At 48.0% G+C, this 21,367-nt stretch overlaps 1 protein-coding gene across 1 annotated transcript in view; it reads left to right on the top strand.

Annotated features, from left to right (window-relative positions):
* ADAMTS17 (ADAM metallopeptidase with thrombospondin type 1 motif 17) overlaps positions 1-21,367 on the top strand; it is a 239,828-nt gene that overhangs the window by 191,743 nt on the left and 26,718 nt on the right. Inside the window, exons 17-19 of the mRNA XM_037510070.2 lie at positions 1,737-1,894; positions 5,099-5,258; positions 7,392-7,527. Coding sequence (XP_037365967.1) covers positions 1,737-1,894; positions 5,099-5,258; positions 7,392-7,527 — 454 coding nt within the window. The remainder of the gene's footprint in view (positions 1-1,736; positions 1,895-5,098; positions 5,259-7,391; positions 7,528-21,367) is intronic.

The raw sequence follows: 21,367 nt of genomic DNA, 5'->3' as shown, positions 1-21,367 counted from the left end.
TAAATAAATAAATAAATAAGACATGCCTCTAGAAAATTAAAAATAAAAAAATAAAAAATGTTTAAAAATGAGCAGAAATGGCGACTCATCCAGGCGTCCTCCCTGTCAGTAACAGGGAATTTTCAAAAGCAGGTAGACTTTCTCGAAAGGAAACATTTGACTGCAGCTGGTGGAACTCTCTCTTTTCTAAGCTTCTCTGGAGTCCTGCGATCAGGCCTCAGCCACTGGTCGTGCGCAAGGGCCTGGAATCTGCTCTGCTGGCGATCAGTGTCTTCCGGTCTGGTGTCTCTTGGTGCTCCCTCTAAGCCTCTATGCAAGGAGTCCTGAGGTGCCCTCTCTGCGTGTGCCTGGGGACAGGGACAGGCACTGGGACTACAATGTCCCAGAGAAAAGGAGCAGAGCCCCCTCCCCACCCCGCCCCCAGCTGCCTGTGGGCCTGCCTGGGCCTGACCCAGCCTGGGGCCCATGAATTCAGGGATAAAACAAACCCCTTTCCATTCGACTGTCATCATCCCAAATCTGTTCATACGGACACTGTATTTCTGACCAGGGTCAGCAGAGACTAGGCCCAGGCTAGGTCCCAATTGCATTGATGGACCCGGCAGCATCCCCAAGTGGTTGCGAGCATTCGGGGGACCAGGGGATCCAGAGCCACGTGCAGAGTATGGGCATTGATGCACGGTGCTGGGACTTTTGGTTTTTTGAGGTACCATCAAGACTTGCTGTCTCTTCTTGTCATTGGCTGCCTTTTGAATGCCAAAGAAGGTTCTAGTTAGTTCAAGTAACAACACAAACCAACAAGCAATTGCACCGCAAGGTGCGCTCCTCTTGAGAACAGCATGTCGTCCAAACGTAGGAGTGGGGAGACCCAGTCCCTGGTTAGTCCCCAGTCACCCTATATCCATGGCTTGTTTGAAAAGCCAGATCTCTACTTATGCAAAATGCTGATTTCCTGTCTCTTCTGACACCTTTCATCTGAAGGTGCAGCCCACAGAGCCAGGGTGTGGGGGTGCAGGCCCCACATACCCACAGGCATGGACCGGGCATTACCACCATGTCTGTTGTCAGCTGGGTGTCCAGACTCCAACATGTAATGGACTGATGCGTGTTACTTGAAGGCACATTCACATTCCTAACAGAGAGGTAGTTCTTAGATTCCCCGAGAGAACTTGGAGTTAGGCTGCCCTCCCTAAGAAGCCCCAGGTGGGTCAGGGGGTGGAAGAAGCTGCTGTCTAGGATCCGCTATCCCACCAGTCTCTTCTCCCAGTCTCTGCCAAAGATAAAACCCATATAGCAACCTCACCTTTGTTTTAATTTGATCATATAATAAAAGCTTTAACTATCAAAAAAAAAATTTTAAAGTCCCAGAAGGTGTCAAAGAAAGAGGCCAGTGAGTTTTACTAAAGCAGCAAAACCTGTTTTGTAGCTTTGGACACATTAAAACAGGATTCACTCCTCAGGGAGAAAACCCTATGCTTTTCTGTAAGGTTAATGAAGTGTGACTGTGGTCTCTGGGACCTGACCCTGACCCCTCAGGCTGGGCCAGGCAGCAGTCAGGGCAGCTCCTGGGCGTCTCAAGTCCTCAGTGCCCTGCAAGTCAGCTCTGTCCTCAGGGCATTGCAAACAGGCCCCTTCCCCGTACCCCCCCCCCACCACCACCACCACCAGAGTGAGACCTGGATTCTCTTCACAGGCACTGAATCCCCTGATTCCACAGTATTCCATTTTCTCTCCAGCTCTCAAAGACTCCAGTAAGAGATCCATCAACAGCGACTGGAAGATAGAGCTCCCTGGAGAGTTCCAGATCGCCGGCACCACTGTCCGCTATGTCAGAAGAGGCCTGTGGGAGAAAATTTCCGCGAAGGGACCAACCAAAATACCACTGCATTTGATGGTAACTGGCTGTGTGTTTATGTTTGTCTTGAGACTGACACCTCGAGAGGTCTCTGGTGTACTCCTTCCCCAAGAGTTTGGGGGGCGGGGGTGTACCTGCTCCCTGGTGGTCTCCCTGGCCACCTGCTACCCCAGCCTCTATCCTGGCCTTCCCTTTTCTACTACTGACCCCTGAACAACACAGGCTTGAATGTTCTGGACCACTTACTTATATTTGGGTTTTTTTTCCTACCCATGGTTCCACACCCACGAATTCCACCAACTAAAGGTGTTGATAGAATCCTCGGTTGTGGAACGTTTGTATATGGGGGGTCCACTCTAAGTTCTGTGCAGGTTTTTTACTGAAAGGAGCTTGGCACCCTAGCTCACTGCTCAGCGGTCATGGCTCACTGCTCAACGGTCATCCCTTTTGCCTCATGCTTAGAATTCTCCCCTCTCCAAACTTCTCCCGGACTCCACTGGCAGAGCGCCCATCTCTCTCAGAAGGGCTGCCTCCAGGAAGGAAATGCTCAGCCATGAGGCAGCCAGGGAGACTTGGCCTCAGTCAGCAGACAGCCCCGCTCAAAGTCTGTGTTTTTATATCAGATGGCAGAGATCCGCCCCACCGTTTATATATCCACGTTGGAAACTACCTTTTGGAAATGAATTGTTGACTCTATTTCCAAACCAACATCACTCAGATTTTCCAGACTCGGCTTGCAACAAGCATTCAGGAACCAGGAGGAGAAATCTGGTTCTAGGGGAAATATTTACTTCCCAGGTGGTCTCAGAAAGCCCACACCCTGATCAGAGCGCCCTTGTCTTACCTGCTGTCTCAGAGACAACGCCAGGCAAACCACTTCAACATCCGGTGTTGCATCTTTTTAAGAATATTTGGATCTCCAGGGAAAGGAATGCTACTGTTTCCTTCTTGGGGTCCAAGAATTCTCATGGCTAACTTCTGATCGCTCATAATTATTGATTCCGTGTTTCCTTCCAAAGAATGGGATTTGTGGCCTCTGGAGTGTCTGTCATCAAAGCACATTTTGTCCTCAGTGCTTGCCAAAGGCTCTACTTGGAAGATCTTTTTCTCCATTAACTTGTGGTCTCTGGCAACCTGCAGCCATTCAAGGTTAGGTGATACCCTAAAGATTCCCTGGCCGTCTCCCAAGGAGTCGACTGAGGAGACCAGCTATGTGCATGCACACCAGCGCCCGCCGCGACGTCACCACGACAGCCTCGCTCTCCATGTGATTTCTCTGTGAATTGTTTTATTGAGGTACTGACTTACAACACTATATATGAGTAAGAGGGATAGCCTCACACGTCTTCAGATGTGGGTCACCACCCCATGCCTGCCATTGGAGCACCAGAGACCCTGCAGAACAGAGCGAACCGGCTGGAGCTTGACTTCCACCGTCCAGACACCTGCCCGTGCAAATTCAGCCCCCATGTCTACTGCAGATTTATTCTTGCAAGCTGATTTCTGGGACCCAAGAACCTGTACCTGTGCTGAGATCGTTTCCTAGTCTAAGTCATTAAATCAAGTCCTGTTTTGCTTTAAAAGCAGTTACTCAGATCGACTCAGGGAGGGAGTTGAAGAGAGGATAAAGCCCTTACAACCGCATCACCAGTCAGCACGTGCGTTTGCTTCCTCTAGCAAATGCCAGGTCAGGTATATTTCCCTGCTTTCTCTGAAGCTGTTCCTAACTGAAGGAGTCATCAACCCGCTAAGCAAATGCACAGCCTGGATTCACTCAGACCTCCATAAACAAAACAGCAGTGGCGGCGACTACCATTGCTCAAGTTCCAGCTTCTGAAATGTGAATCACTTTTCTGTCTTTCAATAGGATGGTTATTTCAAGTTGTTTTTAAATTCAGAAACAAGAGGTTCCCCTCTACCTCTAAAAAGAAGGCCGTCCTTCCCAAACTGGGTTCACACAGTGCTTGTAGGCTTAGGAGCACCCCCAGAGCCACAGGGCCCTGCATTTGAAACCAGTTATACACAAGCACACACAAATTATATATGGCTACAAAATTGCTTGAAATTGGTTTCATCTGGATTCTCCATTCACCAGTCTTATTCCCATACTGAGATAATAAAGATCTCTTTTAAAGAGGTGATTTTTTTTAACTGGAGGCATTTTTTCCGAATGCATTACTGCAAGTCTGTCTCTTGGAGAAGCGGATGTTTGTACAGTTTAGGCTACTCTCAACACCCACCTCCCACCCTGCACCCCAAGCCCTTGGCAGGCAGGGAGATGCCTGGAAGGGAAGAGGACTCTCATCTCTGGCACTTGCCATCACGCCTCCCCCAAGTCAAGCCAGGCGAGGCGCGCTCTGCCTGTAGCTCCCACCAGCCAGCTCTCCCGGACTGCCTTGCCTGGGGGTGTGAGCTTGCAAGCTGCTTAGACCCAGAAGCGCCCACTGGGAGGTTCCAAGCCTACCCTGAGGACACACCATCCAAGCCTAGCCATGTCCACAGAGGGCTGGTGTTGCTCCATTATGTGCAGAGAAAATAACCAGCAGGGCATCATGTGGCACCAAACAAAGAGCAGATTTTAGAACCAAGGTCCCCAAGCTGCAGGATGCCTCCCCCACCCCTTAAGGGCCTCTGGCTTGAGGCTCTGAGCCAGGCCACCACATGTTCCTGCTAGCTCCCATGACAGCGAGAGCCATGCACCCTTAGCATCCCAAACAGATGCCCCCAAGGTTGCCCTGGGGTGCGCTGTGTGTGCCTGGTGCCGCTCTCCCCTGACTCACTGATACGGTGGTACTGGGTGCTGGGGAGCTGAGGGCGATGCTCATTGCAAAGAATCATAGTTGCCTAGTTTGTGAGGCGGCAGTATATTCTGGGTTGCTGTGTCTGCAAGGGAAGCGTCTCGGGTGAGCAGGGCAGGGGACCAGTTCTTCTTGCGAAGTGTGCTTAGAGACCACCAGCCTGCCCATTCTGGGTTCCTTGGCTGCACCGTCCTCTCTCAAGGAGGAAAGAGCAGAGATAGCAACCTGGCGAAGTTTCTACATGTTCCCCCTGGCAACCTGGGGTTGTGTATGTGGGGACCCCAGGGCAAAAGAAAGGAGGGCCCCATGATGGAGCCTGTTTGGAAACCCCAGAAAGAACTGATGACTCCTCCCAGGGAGACACATGTGGCTATGCCTGCCTGTTCAGCCACCTGTGGGCTCTCGCTCAGTTTTAAAATAGCCTTTTATTTTGTTGCTGATCCAGGTGTTGTTATTTCATGACCAAAATTATGGAATTCATTATGAATATACCGTTCCTGTAAATCATACTGCCGAAAATCAGAGTGAGCCAGAAAAACCCCAGGACTCTCTGTTCCTCTGGACCCACAGCGGCTGGGACGGGTGCAGTGTGCAGTGCGGAGGCGGTGAGCAGCCCAGGGGCCCTGTGTGGGTTGTGCTGGGGGAGGAGCAAATGAATCCGGGCATTTAGTGGCCTGCGCCCAGATCCCTGGAGAAGTCAGCTATATTCCCCGCATTTCCGCAGGAAGTCAGCCACATCCCACAGACAGTTTCCACAAAATGATTGGGCAGAATGTTCCAGACTCAAAGAATTTCTGCCCAGGGGCCTCCCTGGTGGCACAGGCGGTTGAGTGCAGCGCTGTGAAGCTGTCCGCAGCCTCTGCAGTGCCGGTTCAATCTCCACTAGCCGCAGAGCAACCCCCATGGTGCGGCAGACCTCTCCTGTCTCGCCCGCTGCTCCCCTCAGCAGTGTATTTCAGTCAGTTTGCCTGTTCTGTTCCCTGCTCTGTCTCTGGTGGATCCTCTCACCCCCCACACCTCTGGCCTGTACCCCGGTTCCTGTATAAATAAATAAATCTTAAAAAAAAAAAAAAGAAAAGTTCTGCCCAACTGGCTGCTCAGTGAGTTCAGGTTGGGCCTGTGTGTGGCTTCTGCACAGGTAGGAGAGGAGGCCCTGGGCATAGACTTAGGACAGAATTTGACCAGGATGGCTACTTGAACATGAGTGCGGAGCCTGATGGATGGGCATGGCCCCACCCAGAGCCAGTCCTGAGTGGCCATTGACTGCTAAGATGACGTTTGTCAGATCCTCAATGTACAGAGGGTTGTTTACCATTTAAGTGGCCTGTCTCCTTTCTAGTGGCTCAGAATGACAGCCACACATGACTGGGCCCATCAGACACTACAGGATCAACTGTGAATCCTTCCCTCTCTGGCGCAGCTGGACTCACTGTTTGTCCGCAGCCTCTTCCTCAAACAACCCTGTGCCCTCTGGCATGGCCTCAGGATTACACCATCAGCCCTGTCATCCTCCCTCTGGCCCTCTGCTGCCCCTCTGTGCTGGCGATCCTCCAAATTCCAAATCCAGCCAACACCCATGACCCTGATTGCACTAGACTTTTCCTTATGGACAGCTTGCTGCGGACTAGCCCAGGCCCCAATGGGATATTAGCAAACTCTCCCCAGCTGGGCACAGCAGCCAGGGTTGATGCTTTTCTGCTGCTGGAGTTGCCAATGGTGCAGCCCATGTATTGCAGGGGCTCCCAGCACCCTGACACTGATGTCAGGCCACAGCCAGAACTTAAATCTGGCCCTCCGCAGCTCATGCTTTCTACCCTCCTGCAGTTGTGGGCAGGAGGAGCTGACATGCAGCTCAGGACTCCTCAATTGGAGTCATCCCTACAGGAAGTACTTCCCAGCAATCAGACCCAGGGAGGAGATTGGGAGCCAAGTAGTTGTGCTTGACTCTAATCATCTTTCATTGCCACATCCCAAATTATAGAAACAGCAGCAGGAAAATGGCTCACTGAAGTATTGACCCCTGCCAGACTGAGTACTGTTTCCGTTTCTTTTAACCATCTCTCAAGTTCTCAGTGGCACAAGGAGATGAAGTGAGCCGCCTGGTTGGGGAAACTGAGGCACAGAAGCACGGTGGCTAACTGTTGATACCATCATCCCAAAGCAGGTGATACATAGGCATTAGTAGCAGTTGGCCAGCTCAGTAAGTTCTCTGGTGGGCTCTAGGCTACCTGCTTGCAGGGTGCGGCCTGTGAGTCCATCAGACCAGCTCTCTGTCCCTCGCTCCTCCCTACCCAGTAGGAATCCTGTAATGGGAAGCTGTGATCTCTGGTGAGGACCGGTGTACAGATATTTCATTGAGACTGGATCTCCATAAACTAAACATCAAATAAATAGATAAAAAGATTGGTGATTCAGGGCAGAAATTACAGACCCACATTAGAGTTTGGCCTCAGGAAGCCTAATTTGTCCAAGGACATGGTCTGAGAAGTTGCCTCTTCTGATCCTGGTTTGAAATCACTCCTACCCCAGCAGCCCCTGCCCTGCCTGCACACCCTCATCCCTAAAAATATGGTTCTCCCTCTCTAACAACCAGTGCAACCTTGCTTGCAACAGTCACCCAAAATCACTCAGTGATCTTCAGAGGCCTCTGAGTACCCCCCACCCCCGCAAATGTGAGCAAATGGTCATGCCAGGGGTTTATGGCCTCAGCTTCTTAGTTCCTGTGGTTTGGTTTCCAGGTGAACGCAGAACCATCGTGTCCTGCACACAGATTGTGAACAAGACCACGACGCTGGTGAATGACAGCAACTGCCCGCAGGCTAGCCGCCCAGAGCCCCAGGTCCGCAGGTGCAACTCACACCCATGCCAGGCACGGTAAGGAGCTGTGTGCTCAAGCTTGGGCCCGCAGGGTCGGGGCAGCAGGCCCCGTGCACCAGGAGATGGTGCACAGCAACCCCAGTGCCGCTCCGTGCCGTGTCCTGTTGTTGCTGAGTGGCCGATACTTGCTCCGAATGCTGAAGGTCTGGCTGCCTGCCAGAGCACGGCTAAAGCTGTACCGTCCCTAGCTGGGAGGTATCTGAGAGGAGACCATCAAGAGCATCTCACACAGGGCAGGCTTTAGCTGGTGCATGCCGGCTCCCCCAAGTTTCTTTGTCTCTGAGAAAAAGGAAACCACGGACAGGACGTGAGCACGCGTGAGTGAGCACACACAGGTTAGTGTTGGTGCTTGGCCCATTTCATTGTCTGAAATGAACTCTAGTGAGTTCAGAGCTTGGTGTTGATTGCTTGGAATCCTTTAGAAAGTCTATTCACAGCCCTGGCTTGCGTGGAAGAGGCGCTCACACGCGCTGAAATGAATTCTCTTGGGCTGTCAGCCTATTGAACTGTGTGAGATGTGTCACCTGTGAGGCCTGCAGCGCCTGGTGGACCTTGTGTGCCGTCGTCACTCCCCCATCGTGTAGTGTCTCCCCTGGCTCCCGTGGTGGCTCTGGACTGCGGGATGTGGCTTTTGTTCTGTGACATTGTACCTCCAGGTAAGGCGCATTGACCTTTTGTTGTTAGGTTTGATTGGAGACGTGGCAGTTTGGGGGTTTCTTAAGCTCAGCTTGTGCCACTTGCCTGGTGCTTTCCTAAAGCATTTGGTTTTTGCTCCGACCCCTTTTGTTTGTTAAACTGGTAAAATGTGTGTGACTGAGTGAGAGAGGGAGAAGACAGGAGGGCAAGCAAGAAGGCAAGGCCTTTTTAAATTGCTTTTATGTGACTCTTGGCAAATTAAGGCTGAAATTCTACCCTTACCCTGAGGGTCAGCCCGTGAGGATCAGCTCACTTGGGAAGATTTCTTGAGCATCTTGGGTATGAGCAACCACCTTACAAAGCCATCAATCGAGTGATCGATTGATCACACACGTAGAACCAACAGAGGATAGACTTGCCGATATGATGAGACAGAGTTTAGGCAGGTCAGTGTCCCCTGAAAGCGGACACAGCCTGGCTCCTATGCCAGCAATGAGAAGGAGATTAAGTGAATTTAGAGGAGAGGTCAACTTGAGTTCAAGGACATGACCGAGCAAGAAGGATCTTAGGAATCCATTCAAGAATCATGTTTTATGGACTTGGGCTAGCAGGTGAAGAAAATGAAGAGGTTGACCTTGGAGAATGAGTAGTAGATAATCAGAGCATTTTAATCCAGAAGTAAAAACTGAAGTTGGGTTGGAGACTTGTGGCATCTGCAGAACACGTAGCTGCTGCAGGTAGAAGGCACCTGATTGGAGGACAGAGCCTGGGACCTGGAAATAGAACCCCAAAACCCAACGGCATAAACTTCATTAAAGAAGCAAAAATGCTACCCACGGTTGAATCTGGAAGGTGAAAGAGCCTTTCTATATTATCATAACTGTTTGACCTTTAAAATGCAGAGATGTATGACTCTTTCCTTTATATTTTCCTGTATTTCCCCTTTAATTTAAATTGTCTTCAACCCTCTTTTTCCATTGCATTCCCAACACTTTCCCTTCTTCTCCCCAGTTGTACCCCATTAGCACCTCTTTATTCTAATCCTAACCCTAGTTTTGTGGATATGTCTCCCACACTCTGCCATAACCATAAAGACTCTGACACTCAGGGCAAATGGCCTCTCTCTTGCACACCCAACACAAACACGCTGGCGGACCCGGCTCTGGTTCTGGCAAGAGAGGAAGATATCACAGATCGCGTCAGTTGTTATGACTGAGACCGGCAGCCCTCATTTCACTGACTGCAGTCTGCGGGGATGAGGTTCCCACCATCCTCTGGCATCTGAGAGTAGCCCGCGTGCCAGCTCTTTGGGACTCAGCCCCAGATAGTCCTGGAACAAGAAGGAGGGTATGGTGGGGAAACGGGCTGGTTCTGGAGCATATAGGCCAAGCTCCACCGGTTAATATTTTTGCAGTCTTTTAGAGCTTATTGACCACTTGAAAAGGCCATTTCGAGCTATTAGATATCTCCCTGGAGTACTTATGACTTGAACTTCTTCCCAGGCAGGACATATTATACTGTACATTGAATTAGAGTGATTCAGAAAAAGAAGATTGAACATCTTGCTAACAATTGAATTGAAGTCGTTTGCAAGAAAGTATATTTGATTTTTAAATTGTCCTCTTTGCTCAATTATCTTAACCACCTTTGCTTTGTTTGGGGTTAAGGTCGAATAGAATTCCTCACGTGGCTATGAATGTATGTTCTGTGGAGGGGGAGCGGGGCTGAGATCATGACTAAAGAATGAAGCCTGAACATGTGAAACTTTCAGTATAGCCAAAATCTGAAAAGATTCCATTGTTTAACCTATTTCTAGCTATTTTGAAACTCAAAGATTTTCTTTTCTGCATTCCTCTAAAAATAAGTAAATCTAAGTGTGCATAGAACAATCTATTATATGTCTTATCAATGGTACGTGAGTCGTGAGAAATTTAGTTGAATTCCAGAACTTTTCTGTGACATTTTCCAGCTTCCAGAGCCTCACTTGCATTTAAATTGAATAGTAAACTTTTGACGCTGTTACTTATCTAAATTAGGAAATATTCCAGATAGAGGAATAAACACACAGAGAGGTACACATTTGCTATTGCAGGCTCTTGGGCTGTATGCAGACATCTCTGGCAGGTTCCCCTGGGTGCAGAGGCTGGCAGGCCAACCCCCCACACAACCCAGGTATCTCAGGACAAGAGGAACTCAGGACAGTGCTAAGTGCCCCCTCTCAAGCAAGCGTGCCTGGATCATGCTTTAATGGCTGTCCTTACCTAGTTGGTCCTCTCCTACTATAAAATGCCAGCTCTCTCCCTGAGCCTCTGGTGGGAAGTCTTAGGACAGAGAATTTAGCACAGCCAATCACCCTTCAGTTTGAGCTGAGCATTCCCCCTAGCTGCCACTCTGTTCTCCTGTGTCTTCCATGTCTTTCCCCTGGAGGGGTTTTCTGTAAAGTTAGCCCAACTTCACTGACATTCCCCAAAGACACTGGGAAAGGAGACTGACAATTCCTCTCCCTGTGCCGGTAACCTTTCCTGTGGCCTCACAGATAAGCCGTGCCCTAGCACGAAATTTGGGGCACCATCCAGTAGACAGGCTGGGTTTGCAATCGAAAGACAGGACTCTCCCCATCGCTGGTGGTAACCTTGACTCATACTCCCTAGAGGGAGGCGGGGGGGATCTGTGTCTCTAAGCAGTGGTTTGTGCATCTATAACATGAAGAGAATAACAGTATCACATGCTAATCCATCTATGTACGTGGCCATTTCTTTTTAATATATTTATAGCATAGACAAGCATGTCTCCAAAGGATTGCACCTTGGCTATTTTCTATCAGAGTCCTACCCTACCTACTGGCAGAGTTTAGTACTAGACAAGAAAAGAAAGGACTTTGAAAACTGAAATATGGGGCCTTCCTGGTGGTGCAAGGGGTTAAGCACGGCACTATGAAGCTATCTGCAGCCACTGCAGCATGAGTTCAATCCCCGGCCAGGGAGCTACCCACATGGTGCAGCAGACCTCTCCTGACTCACCCGCTGCTCCCCTCAGCAGTGTATTTCAGTCAGTCTGCCTGTTCTGTTCCCCACTGTCTCTGGTGAATACTCTCACCCCCATACCTCTGGCCTGTACCCCAGTTCTTGTATGCATAAATAAATAAATCTTTAAAGAAAAAAAGAAGACTGGAAAAGGAGACCAGTCTCCATCCAGTATGAGGGTCTCTACTCTGAGGATCCTTCCGTACTTTGCAGACCTGTCCAGTCCCCTCTTGGTCCCAGCTCACCCCAGTCATTCAAATCCTACCTTGAAAATAATATCTCCCCCCCTTTAGCCCCAAAACAAACATCAGAATAAGAATGAACAACCTTTACATACTGTTGAAACAATTAAAATGGACTTGACAAAAGCTGTGGCCAGGACCCTTCCTATAAACAGGATGACTCTTTCCCGAGTAACGCATGCGCTCTCATCCTACCCCAGCATGCATATTAAATTGTTTAAATAACTGAGCCTCTGCCTTACAGAAGAATTTTCCATTTATTCTTCCCTAAAAACCACTTGAGCCTTTCCAGAAAGATCCAATGTAGGGTCCTGAGCCTTCAGAGGGCACCTGCGAGATGCATCACAGAGCTTGGGTTATTTCCAATCCTCTAAAGCAGCGCCTGCATCTGCACCTCTGCCCTCTTGTTAGCCGTGTTGCACTGTTGAAGGCTGAGCTCCTCAGTTCCTTGAGGATCTACTTGTCCAAATGTCTCAAGTCTTGGGGGTTCCCCATGGTTTACAGCATTATTCTTCTGCCCCAGGGATAGAGAACATTAGCTGGGAGACATGCCAGCTTCTCCTACAGCAGTTAGGCTGAAGGTCCCTGAGTCAAGGAAGGAATGCAATGAAGGATTTCCAAGACATTGCTGTGGGTGGAAAGAGATTTAACCTCTCATAATTTCTTTCATGTGGGGATGAGTTTAGGGGAAACTTTTTAGGGAAGACTTTAATCCTGGAAGAATAAGGATAGGACATAGGTGGCATATGAAAGAGGGGCATGGAGAACCGCAGTGGAGAGATTCACATAGTCTGATGTCATACATGGTTCTTTCTCTGCTTCTGCTTGGAACCATCCTCAAGAGGGTCTTAGAGAGCAGTCTAAAATGTCAGAGGAAAGGATTTGCCCATGAAATCAATCAGGACGTAGCACCCCCTTCCCAAGAGGTTCATGGTGGCTCTTAAGGGGAGGCTGCCCATCCTGCCTGCCAGTGCCACATACTGCCTGACCCCACAGTAGGCAAGTCTTGCAACCCAGGTCCCCACTGTGTCTCCACATTGCTGCGGGTTAGCCACGCTCACCACAGCATGACTCCATCCATGGCAAGGGAAGTGCTGGGTCAGATAGAGCCACAGGGTGTGTGGGGGTGAGACGCAAAGGCACTTATCATTACAGTGTCCCCCACATACTATACAACAAAACCTCACTAACATCATACTCAGTGGAAAACATTTCCCCTAAGATCAGGAACAAGGATGTCCATTCTCACCACTAACTGTTCAACACAGTATTACAAGTCCTAGCCATGGCAATTAGGCAAGAAAAGACATAAAAGAATCCAATTTGAAAAAGAAGAAATGAAACTATCACTATTTGCAGAGGACATAATAATACATATCGAAAACCCAAAACACCACCACCAAAATAAATAAATAAATAAAAACTACTAGAAATAATAAAGGAATATAGTAAAGTGGCAGGATACAAAAGCAATACACAAAAATCTACTGCATTCCTATATGCAAATCATTAATTAGAGGACAGCAAAATTAAGGGGAAAAAATATCATTTACAATCACACCAGAAGGATGAAATACCTCAATAAACTGAGCAAGGGAAAGTAAAGGACCTCTGCATTGAAAACTATCAGACACTGTCAAAAGAAGACACAAAGATGGAAAAATATCTCATGTTCATGGACTGGAAGAATAAACATTATTACAATGGCAATAGTACCTAAAACAGTTTACAAATTCAATGCAATACCTATCAAAATTTCAGTAACATTCTTCAGTGAAGTGGAACAAACAAAATTTAAAATTTTTGTGGAACTACAGAAGACCCCAAATAGTAAGCAGTCCTGAGAGAACAGAAGATAAATGGAGGTATCACACTCCATGACTTCAAATTATATACAAAGTAGTAGTAATCAAAACAGTATGGTATTTGAACAAAAACAGAAACACAGACCAACACACTTCTGATGTACCTTTATGCTCTGTTGATGCACTGGGAGCACACCGCTATTATACATTTCTCAAGGAGAATTTGGATCTTAGAAGCCACCCTTCCCAGAGGCACAAGGGACTTCTGCCCTGCACAGTGGACTGCCGAGGGTGACAGCATGTCCCAGAAAAATAAAATCAGCCAACCTTGTCCTCCCATTGAAGAGATGATCAAGTGAGGGGGGTGGTGGGAGGCTACCCAGTTAGCTAATGACACAGAACTCCTGCCCCCTCCCTCAACCTCCTCACACCTCCTCTAAAACCTTGCTTCTAGCACAGAAATGCAAAGAAGTGACCTGGGATGTTCTGCTTCTAAGGCACATTGGGCCTTGCCTTTAGTGAAGCAAGATGCTAGATCAAGTACACATTGAGGGTCTTTGATCACAGGCAACAGGAACTGAACCAGGAAATGTACCAAAAATATAAGCGTGCAGAGAGGATGTGTAGTAGCTCCCACAATTGTGAAAGGACACTGAAAGAAGATATTTGGGAGCTGGCTCTAGAGGGCAGAGCAGACTTTGCAGGGCCCTGGAGAGCTGCTTTCCCTCATGAGCTGTTCCACCCAGAACCCAGGCTCCTGGAGAAGGTCTGGTCGTCCTGGCTCAACCCACATATGCTCCTGTTGGCAAGTGAGGAAAATGGAAGAGTTCTGAGCAGGAGGAGGAAAATGACACTGGGGAGGCAAGAACAGCAGCCGTGCACCCCAAGACCCCCTGATAGCACAATCAAACCAAAACTAAGTAATAAAGATCTTTCAACAGATGTGGTTCAGCTGCAAGCCTAACAGCAGGAGGGCTACTGTGCCGCAGAATTCCTGTGTCCTGCTAGGGAAGGTCTCCCAGCGGGCGTGTTACTCTTGGTTGTGAACTTTCAACATCAACAGCTGTGGGATTTTCAAAGCGCGAGTGTTTTTTCCAAACTCTTCGTGACGGGGTGTGGTAGAACCTGTTACCAAACCCCATGTCTCTCCTGGTTATTTTAACTCCCAAATTATACCAACAACACAAGTGCCAATTCCTGAGGAGTAACTGGATCAGGTGTGACAATGGAAAGAAATGCCGCCTGGTCCTGCCATCTCAGCAGCTGCTGTTCAGCCTCTTGTGCGTCTGCTTCCCAACTGAGGATCCCAGTGTTCCTATAAATCCTAGAGAAATTTCTCTTTCTCGTGTCTCCCTGGTGGCCTAGGAGTTAAGTCTCAGCACTATCACCACTAAGGCCTGGGTTCAATCCCCAGCCAGGGAGCTAACCCAGACCTCTCCTGTCTTGCCCGCTGCTCCCCTCAGCAGTGTATTTCAGTAAATCCACTTGTTCTGCTCCCCACTCTGTTTCTGGTGAATCCTCTCATCACCCCCCCATACACACACACATACCTCTGGTGTGTACCCCAGTTCTTCTATGGAAAAATAAGAAGAAAAAAAGAAATTATTTTCCAGAGAATATTTCAAAGTAAATTTATTGTAAGTGCAGAGACTCTTAAAACTGAGAAGCTATCCATTATCATCTTATCAGCACATGTAAACTGTCACTTACCATCTTCTTGATAAGACATGAATTATGGAGAGAGCAGAAATCCCAAGCTGGGTGGAAGTGGGCCAGTCCATTCCAGCCTGTCAGGGGCAGGAGAGGAGGGAGTGCCCGGGAAGGCAGTGAAGGCTCTGCATTTTACAGATGAATATTGAGATACTTAGTTAAGTGATTTACCAAAGGTCATACTGGTACTAAGTAGAACTCAAGTCAAATCATTTTAAAATAGTACCACTTGGGGCCTCCTTGGTGTTGCAGGGGTTAAAGTCTCAGCACAATCAAGTCATTGTCAGCCACTATGGCAGGAGTTCAATCCCCAGGGAACTAACCCACTTGGCACAGCAGCCCTCGCCTGTCTCCCCGCTGCTCCCCTCAGCAGTGTGCTTCAGTCAGTCTGCCTGTTCTGCTCCCCACTCTGTCTCTGGTGAATCCTCTCACCCCCCTCACCTCTGGCCTACACCCCAGTTCTTATATGCATAAATAAATCCTTTTTAAAAAATAAAATAGTACCACCTGCTTTTACTGTGGTGCAAAGAAGGACACTTTTACATCACTATTCAAAAGGGGGATGAGAGAGATCAGCGAAGGACATTGGATTGGACTTTAGTTCAGAGGGGGATGAAGAGGAAGTGGGATTCCCCCTTTCTGGAAGTGAACATGGCACAGCCAGAGATTCGAAGGCATGAAATTAAGCAGAAGAGCAATTTCGCCATATCCTGTAGTTGGTTGGTTTTCTGGCTTGTTCTTAGTGTAATCTGGACCACGCTGGAAAAATACTAAAATACTGAAATGCAGGGCCTTAGCCATCTAAGGTGAGGCATTCATATATGAAAGTGCTTTCCCAGGAGGCCCATGGGCTAGGGGAGGTGCAGGCAGGGGTGCTGGTGTCAGGGAGAGGGAGCTGCTCGGAGGGACCCACACTCTCTCACTCGGACCCCAGTGAGCAGTAGCATACGTTTCAGGGAACAGAAGGTGACAGAGGCATGTGTGCACCAGGTCCCAAGTTTTCTGGGTATGAAGAAAACCTACCTGCTCCAGGATCAACCCTCTTAGGCTCTGACGCCTCCAGCATGTCCGCTGTGGCCAAACAATGAATTCAGTGAGCAGACAGGGACAGACAGGGCACCTCTCACTCCTCCAGCAGTTGTCTGTGTAGCTCTGTCCATTCCTCTGTTTACTTTGCCCCTTCTTTTTCTTGTTCTCGTTCCCACAGGGTGAGATATTTGTATTTGAAGAGCACGTACACGGTGGGTATTCTCTTCTCTCTACAGTACCCCAACAGAGCCCAGGCCTAAGGAAGCTAGGGAGTCATTTGAATGGATAACTTCATACAAGTGGGGGAAAGTGCCTTCAGCCCAGAATTGCTCATCTCCATGGTCAGCAGTGTTGTGCTGAAATCAGGTCTCGCTCCAAAGCCATGAGTGTTTGCCCATTGGGAGGCAGATTCTGGTTTGTACAGATGCTCCTTTGACAAGGAGTGGGTTTAAGACCCTGGTGCATCCAGTTGTCCTGATTTACCTTTGCTCAGTGCAGCAGTGATGGACTCTGCCCTTGCTCTGTCCCTCCCACCCTAACCTTGACCTGTTTCTAAACTTGGCCTTCTTCTGGACCCTCCCAGTAGCCCTTCTTGTCCCACTCTGTCAGCATCAGATCCTGCAGAAATCAATCTGATCCTTCCTTTACCTATGCATGCTTTATTATGGGCTTCAAATAGATTTATAATTGGAAATAAAAACAAGATCATTACATCCTTATCCTTACATCATTGTATCCTTGTCTGCAGAGGCAGAATGACACACAAATTGTTAGGCTCAGGAGCTAATCAGAAAAAGAGTGACATGTTCTCTCCATACTACTTAGGGGCAGCCTCTCACTGGCAGAGTGGGTACTGAGAACTTGGACTGGGTAGAGCAGGCAGCCTACAAGTGCTAAGGTCCGAGCCCCACTACTAGCTCGAGGCAAACCCATGAGCATGTCACCTGATCTCTTCATGTATAAACTGGAAAATCAGAACCTCTCTCATAGACGTCTTGAGAAGATTAGGTGAAGTAATGCCTATAAATTCCTCATCCCGAGTAAGCACTGGATGAACACTAGCCAAAACCATCAGCACCGCTCAGCTACAAAACTCTATTAATGATAAACATCGGCCAGCTGTTGGACACGGCATTTTATGGGTTATCCATCATTTCATAAGACACTACACACTCACACACACACACTCACACACACACACACACACATATTTTTAATACAGTGTATGAGTACAGAATTTAAATAACCCAGGCTGGTATTTTCCAGGTAATAAAAGATTGGGGGAAGTTCTGAGTGTATGCTAACATTCCCCTTCTTGTCAGAACAAGTTTATATAATTTTTATGTATTTCAGGGTAAATTGAGACAGCAGGAAAATCTCAAGTGGTTCATTTCTAACCCCATGAATGTTTCTGAACTCTCTCTTTGTGAACATCAGATAATATTGTCAGCGGGAATAGGGTAGAACTTGGGGAGGAAAAGGGATTATGAAAGGGTTTCAGTGTCATTCAAACCCCAAGATTGGGTTACGGGCTCAGTGCGTGACTAGAAACTTCGCAGATGTGTCCTGCCCAGGTGGCTCGTTACAGCCCAGGCTGGAATGATGGCGGGAAGTAATGAAGTTACACTTGATGTGGACGGATGTCAAATTCTGGGGGCTGCCAGCACTTCTGCCTGCTAACCTATACTTGGATTTAAATACCAGTGAAGGAAGGAGCGTGGTGAAACATAAGCACATAATTTCTAAGAGGAATTCCTTATAGCTTCAAGATCAAAAATTAGCACCACAGAGGTGGTGAATGTGCTTTAGTCCTCGCCAAGCACACAGACAATTGCATTTTCCCTGCCGGGACTCCTAATCCACTGCCTGAAAAGGGAGGCCTCCCTGACCACTTGGAGACAGCTTTACTTTAAATCTGGAGAGCAGGGAGAGAAATCAAATCCAGCTGCACATGCCCAGTGAGGACAAATGGTAAACCGAGGGCCAGACTTTCTCAGGGAGTTGGTCAGAAACAAGATGGGGGCTAATTTGCATAGCAGGTGTGCTAGAATCCTCTGAAGTCTCATTTGTTAGCTTCCAGGTGGCCAAACCAAGCCCCATAGGCTCTGATTGAGTAGATCTAGGGCGGACCTGAGAACCTGCATCTCTGACAAGTTCTCCATGATGCTGGCCTAGATATCACGCTGGGAACCACTGATACATGGTAGCTAAGGTTTCTGGAAATCTCCGCTCCAGAACAAGCAGATTTGGTGGATTGAGCTCCTTGATTTAGAATTCAACAGCAGAGGCTAGAATGCTCAGTAGAAAGAATATGGGGGCTAATCCAGGAGGGAAAGATTGTCAGCCATTTCATCTCCTGAGAGAAGCCCAGCAACCCTAGCTGAGTCGAAAATATAGACAGGACCCTCAAGGGGGCTCTGGGCCCTTCACAGAGGAAGCTCTCGTGATGGGAGAAGCTCTGGTCACCCAAGTTTGTAGGCAAAGCACCTCCATACCTCGTCTCTCAGAAGATAGAAGAGACTGTAAAATGGTCCTTTATTCTGACTTTCATTCTTTTTTTTTTTTAAAGATTTATTTATTTATTTATTTATTTATTTATTTATTTATTTATACAAGCACTGGGTACAGTCAGAAGCGCAGGAGGGTTAGAGAATTCACCAGAGCCAGAGCAGGGAACAGAACAGGCAGACTGATGAAACACACTGCTGAGGGGCGCTGCAGGAGAGATCTGCACACCATGTGGGACCCTCGCCAGTGGCCGGGGATGGAACTGATGCTGCAGGCAGCTTCACAGCCCAGCGCTCAACCGCTGCGCCACCAGGGAAGGCCCTCTGGCTTTAATTCTTACAAGCCAGGAGGAGACACCATTGGAGTGACAGTGACAGCAACTGGGGTGCAGTGAAGGACCATTACATCCTGCAGTTTGCCACCATCCCAAAAGGGCCTCTAAACAACGTGAGACACAGATCCCTCAGTTTTAGGACAATAGAATAAATAACAGGCAAAGTAGAGCTAGTTCCAATCCCATAGTTAAGGAAGATCAATGTAGCTCAGAGGGAAAATTCTGGAGGATTTAAATCTTCCTCCATAATCATGGACAGACCCAATAAGACATAAGAGGGGAGGCCAACACAGGTACAGGGGGCTGCCTAGCAGCTTGGGTTGCACCCCAATGTAAAGGCATCAGGATGTCAGGGAAGAGGACATGTGACAAGGAAAGTGGAAAACCATTTGGAACCTTAGCAGACACCTCAGCCCGAGAGGCAGAGGTAGCAGACTGAGCCCTGCTTACTGGGTTCTGCAAGGACAGCTTTTTGTTTTCTTCTGTCTGTTGACCTTGCAAGTAAGATAAACAAGGAGGGTTAAGCTCAGGAAGACCAAAGTGTAGCTCTAACCCACTGCTAATATTCCACAAGTAGGACAGGGTGACAATCAGGAAAGGCAGAAGAAAGCAGCAGACAGAACTTGAGCCTCGAGAGGAAGGGCCTTTTACTCCAAGTTCAAGGAGGACTCAGCTGCTGGCCTCCCATCCCAGCTCCACAGCTGCCCCTGGATCCTTCCAGACCACTCAAACCCCATCAAATAGGGAACACAGAGACCACCCACTTCATAAGACTGGCATGGAAGCTACATGATTTAGCAGAAATCAATAGCTTCTGGTCCACAGTAAGTGCTGCTGATGTCATTCTTATGATCAGTGTTATCATCACAATTTTAAGACATTTCCAAAACCCCATTCCTGGAGGAAATCCAACCCAAGGTGCTAGAGAATCTGCAGATGTTACCTGCAAGGAAGGCTCTGCTTAGACTGGGTCTAGGAAATAGTAGCTGATGAGAGAAGAGTCAGAAGTCTGAAGGTGGGTTTCAGTTTCTCGCATGGACAAGCCGACAGGTCTGAAGAACACAAGCTCAGCTTGCTGTCAACTCCTGGCACTGCTGGAGGACAAGTCGGTGAATTGGACAGATGGTTTGTGTATGTTAGAAGAAGAATGTGTGCCTGCCCCAGTAAGAGAGAGTTTAATGAGAACACCCTGTGCCTGTCAGGCTATGTTATTGGGGTGGTGGGTCAGGTTAGCAGAGTTCCCAGCAAGTCTCCCTTGATAACCCTATGGATGAAGCAGGAAAACAGGCTGATGGCCCATCATCATGGAGCTAGATCTGGTCCAGGTCCCCTCTGTCTGTGTCCAGGGAGCCCCTGGTGGTTCTGTCCTCAGTTCTGCATGTACATGTTGTCAGTTTCCTGTCACGGGACAGTTCTAGCTCTGTGGTGTGGACAGCCATGAGGTCAGAAACCTTTGCCTGGGCTCCCCTCGGAACTGGGGCAACCCTCTGCTCTCCCTCACTTCCAACCCCCACCCAATTCTGTGGAGTGGGACAGCGACCCCCAGTTCTCATGGATATAAGGCTCTGAGTAGTGTCATTATGGACCAGGAAGGAGAATGTAAACTGAGGATTTTATATCTAGCCAAGCTGTCCTTCAAGTATTAAGGGTTTAGTAAAACAGTTTTCAATGTACAAGAACAAGGCTACTGGGCCCGGGCCTCCCCTGGTGGCGCAGCAGTTGAGCACTGGGCTGCGAGGCTGCCTGCAGCCTCTGCAGTGCTGGTTTGTTCCCCGGCCATGGGCGAGGGTCCCACAAAAAAAAAAAAAAAAAAAAAAGGCTATAGGCCCATGAAGCTTTCTTGAGAAATCCATTAGGCCAGGACTCAGCAAACTTTTTCTATAAAGGGAAGACATTAACTATCTTAACTCTAAAAGCCATATGGTCTCTGTTGTAACTACTCAGTTCTATCATTGTACCACTATAAAAGCGACAGACAATATATAAACAAATGGGCATGGCTGTGTTCCAGTAAAACTTAATTTATAAAAACAAGTGTCAGAAGGGATTTGGCCCTCAGGCCATAATTTGTCAATCCCTGTAGGACAGAATGCTCTTGTAACCATGTTGGGGGCACGTTGGTAAAAGGACTGATAGTGAACATTTAGTTATAAGTTTAAAACTAAATCAAAGTGGGAAATGGGAATAGGAGAATAATGTGTGTTATATAGTCTGAAAAAATAGAAATAATGCAACTAAAAAATTAGGGGGAAAAGGAAAAGTATAACAAAAGAAACAAAGAGAAAAAGTAGAAAGCAGAAAAGTAGAATAATACCATTGATATGTTTAGACAATGACTGGGAGTCAAGGGATGTCATTAAAATCTTATAAATCAGAGAGTAAAAGAAAGAGGGGGCTTAAGCTATTTTAAAAAGTATATAAGTACTGCCCCAACTCTTGGTCATCCCATTGTCCTCACCCATACTGTCTTCACCCATGTTCTCCACCCACACACTTTAAAGCCACAAGGTGATACCACTACATACCCATCAGAATGGCTAAAGTGGAAAA

Source organism: Talpa occidentalis, unplaced genomic scaffold (assembly GCF_014898055.3).
Source record: "Talpa occidentalis isolate TD23 unplaced genomic scaffold, MPIMG_talOcc4v2.1 talOcc4.14, whole genome shotgun sequence".
Taxonomy (NCBI): domain Eukaryota; kingdom Metazoa; phylum Chordata; class Mammalia; order Eulipotyphla; family Talpidae; genus Talpa; species Talpa occidentalis.
The sequence above is the reverse complement of the archived record's forward strand: the minus strand, read 5'-3'. Positions and strand labels throughout refer to the sequence as shown.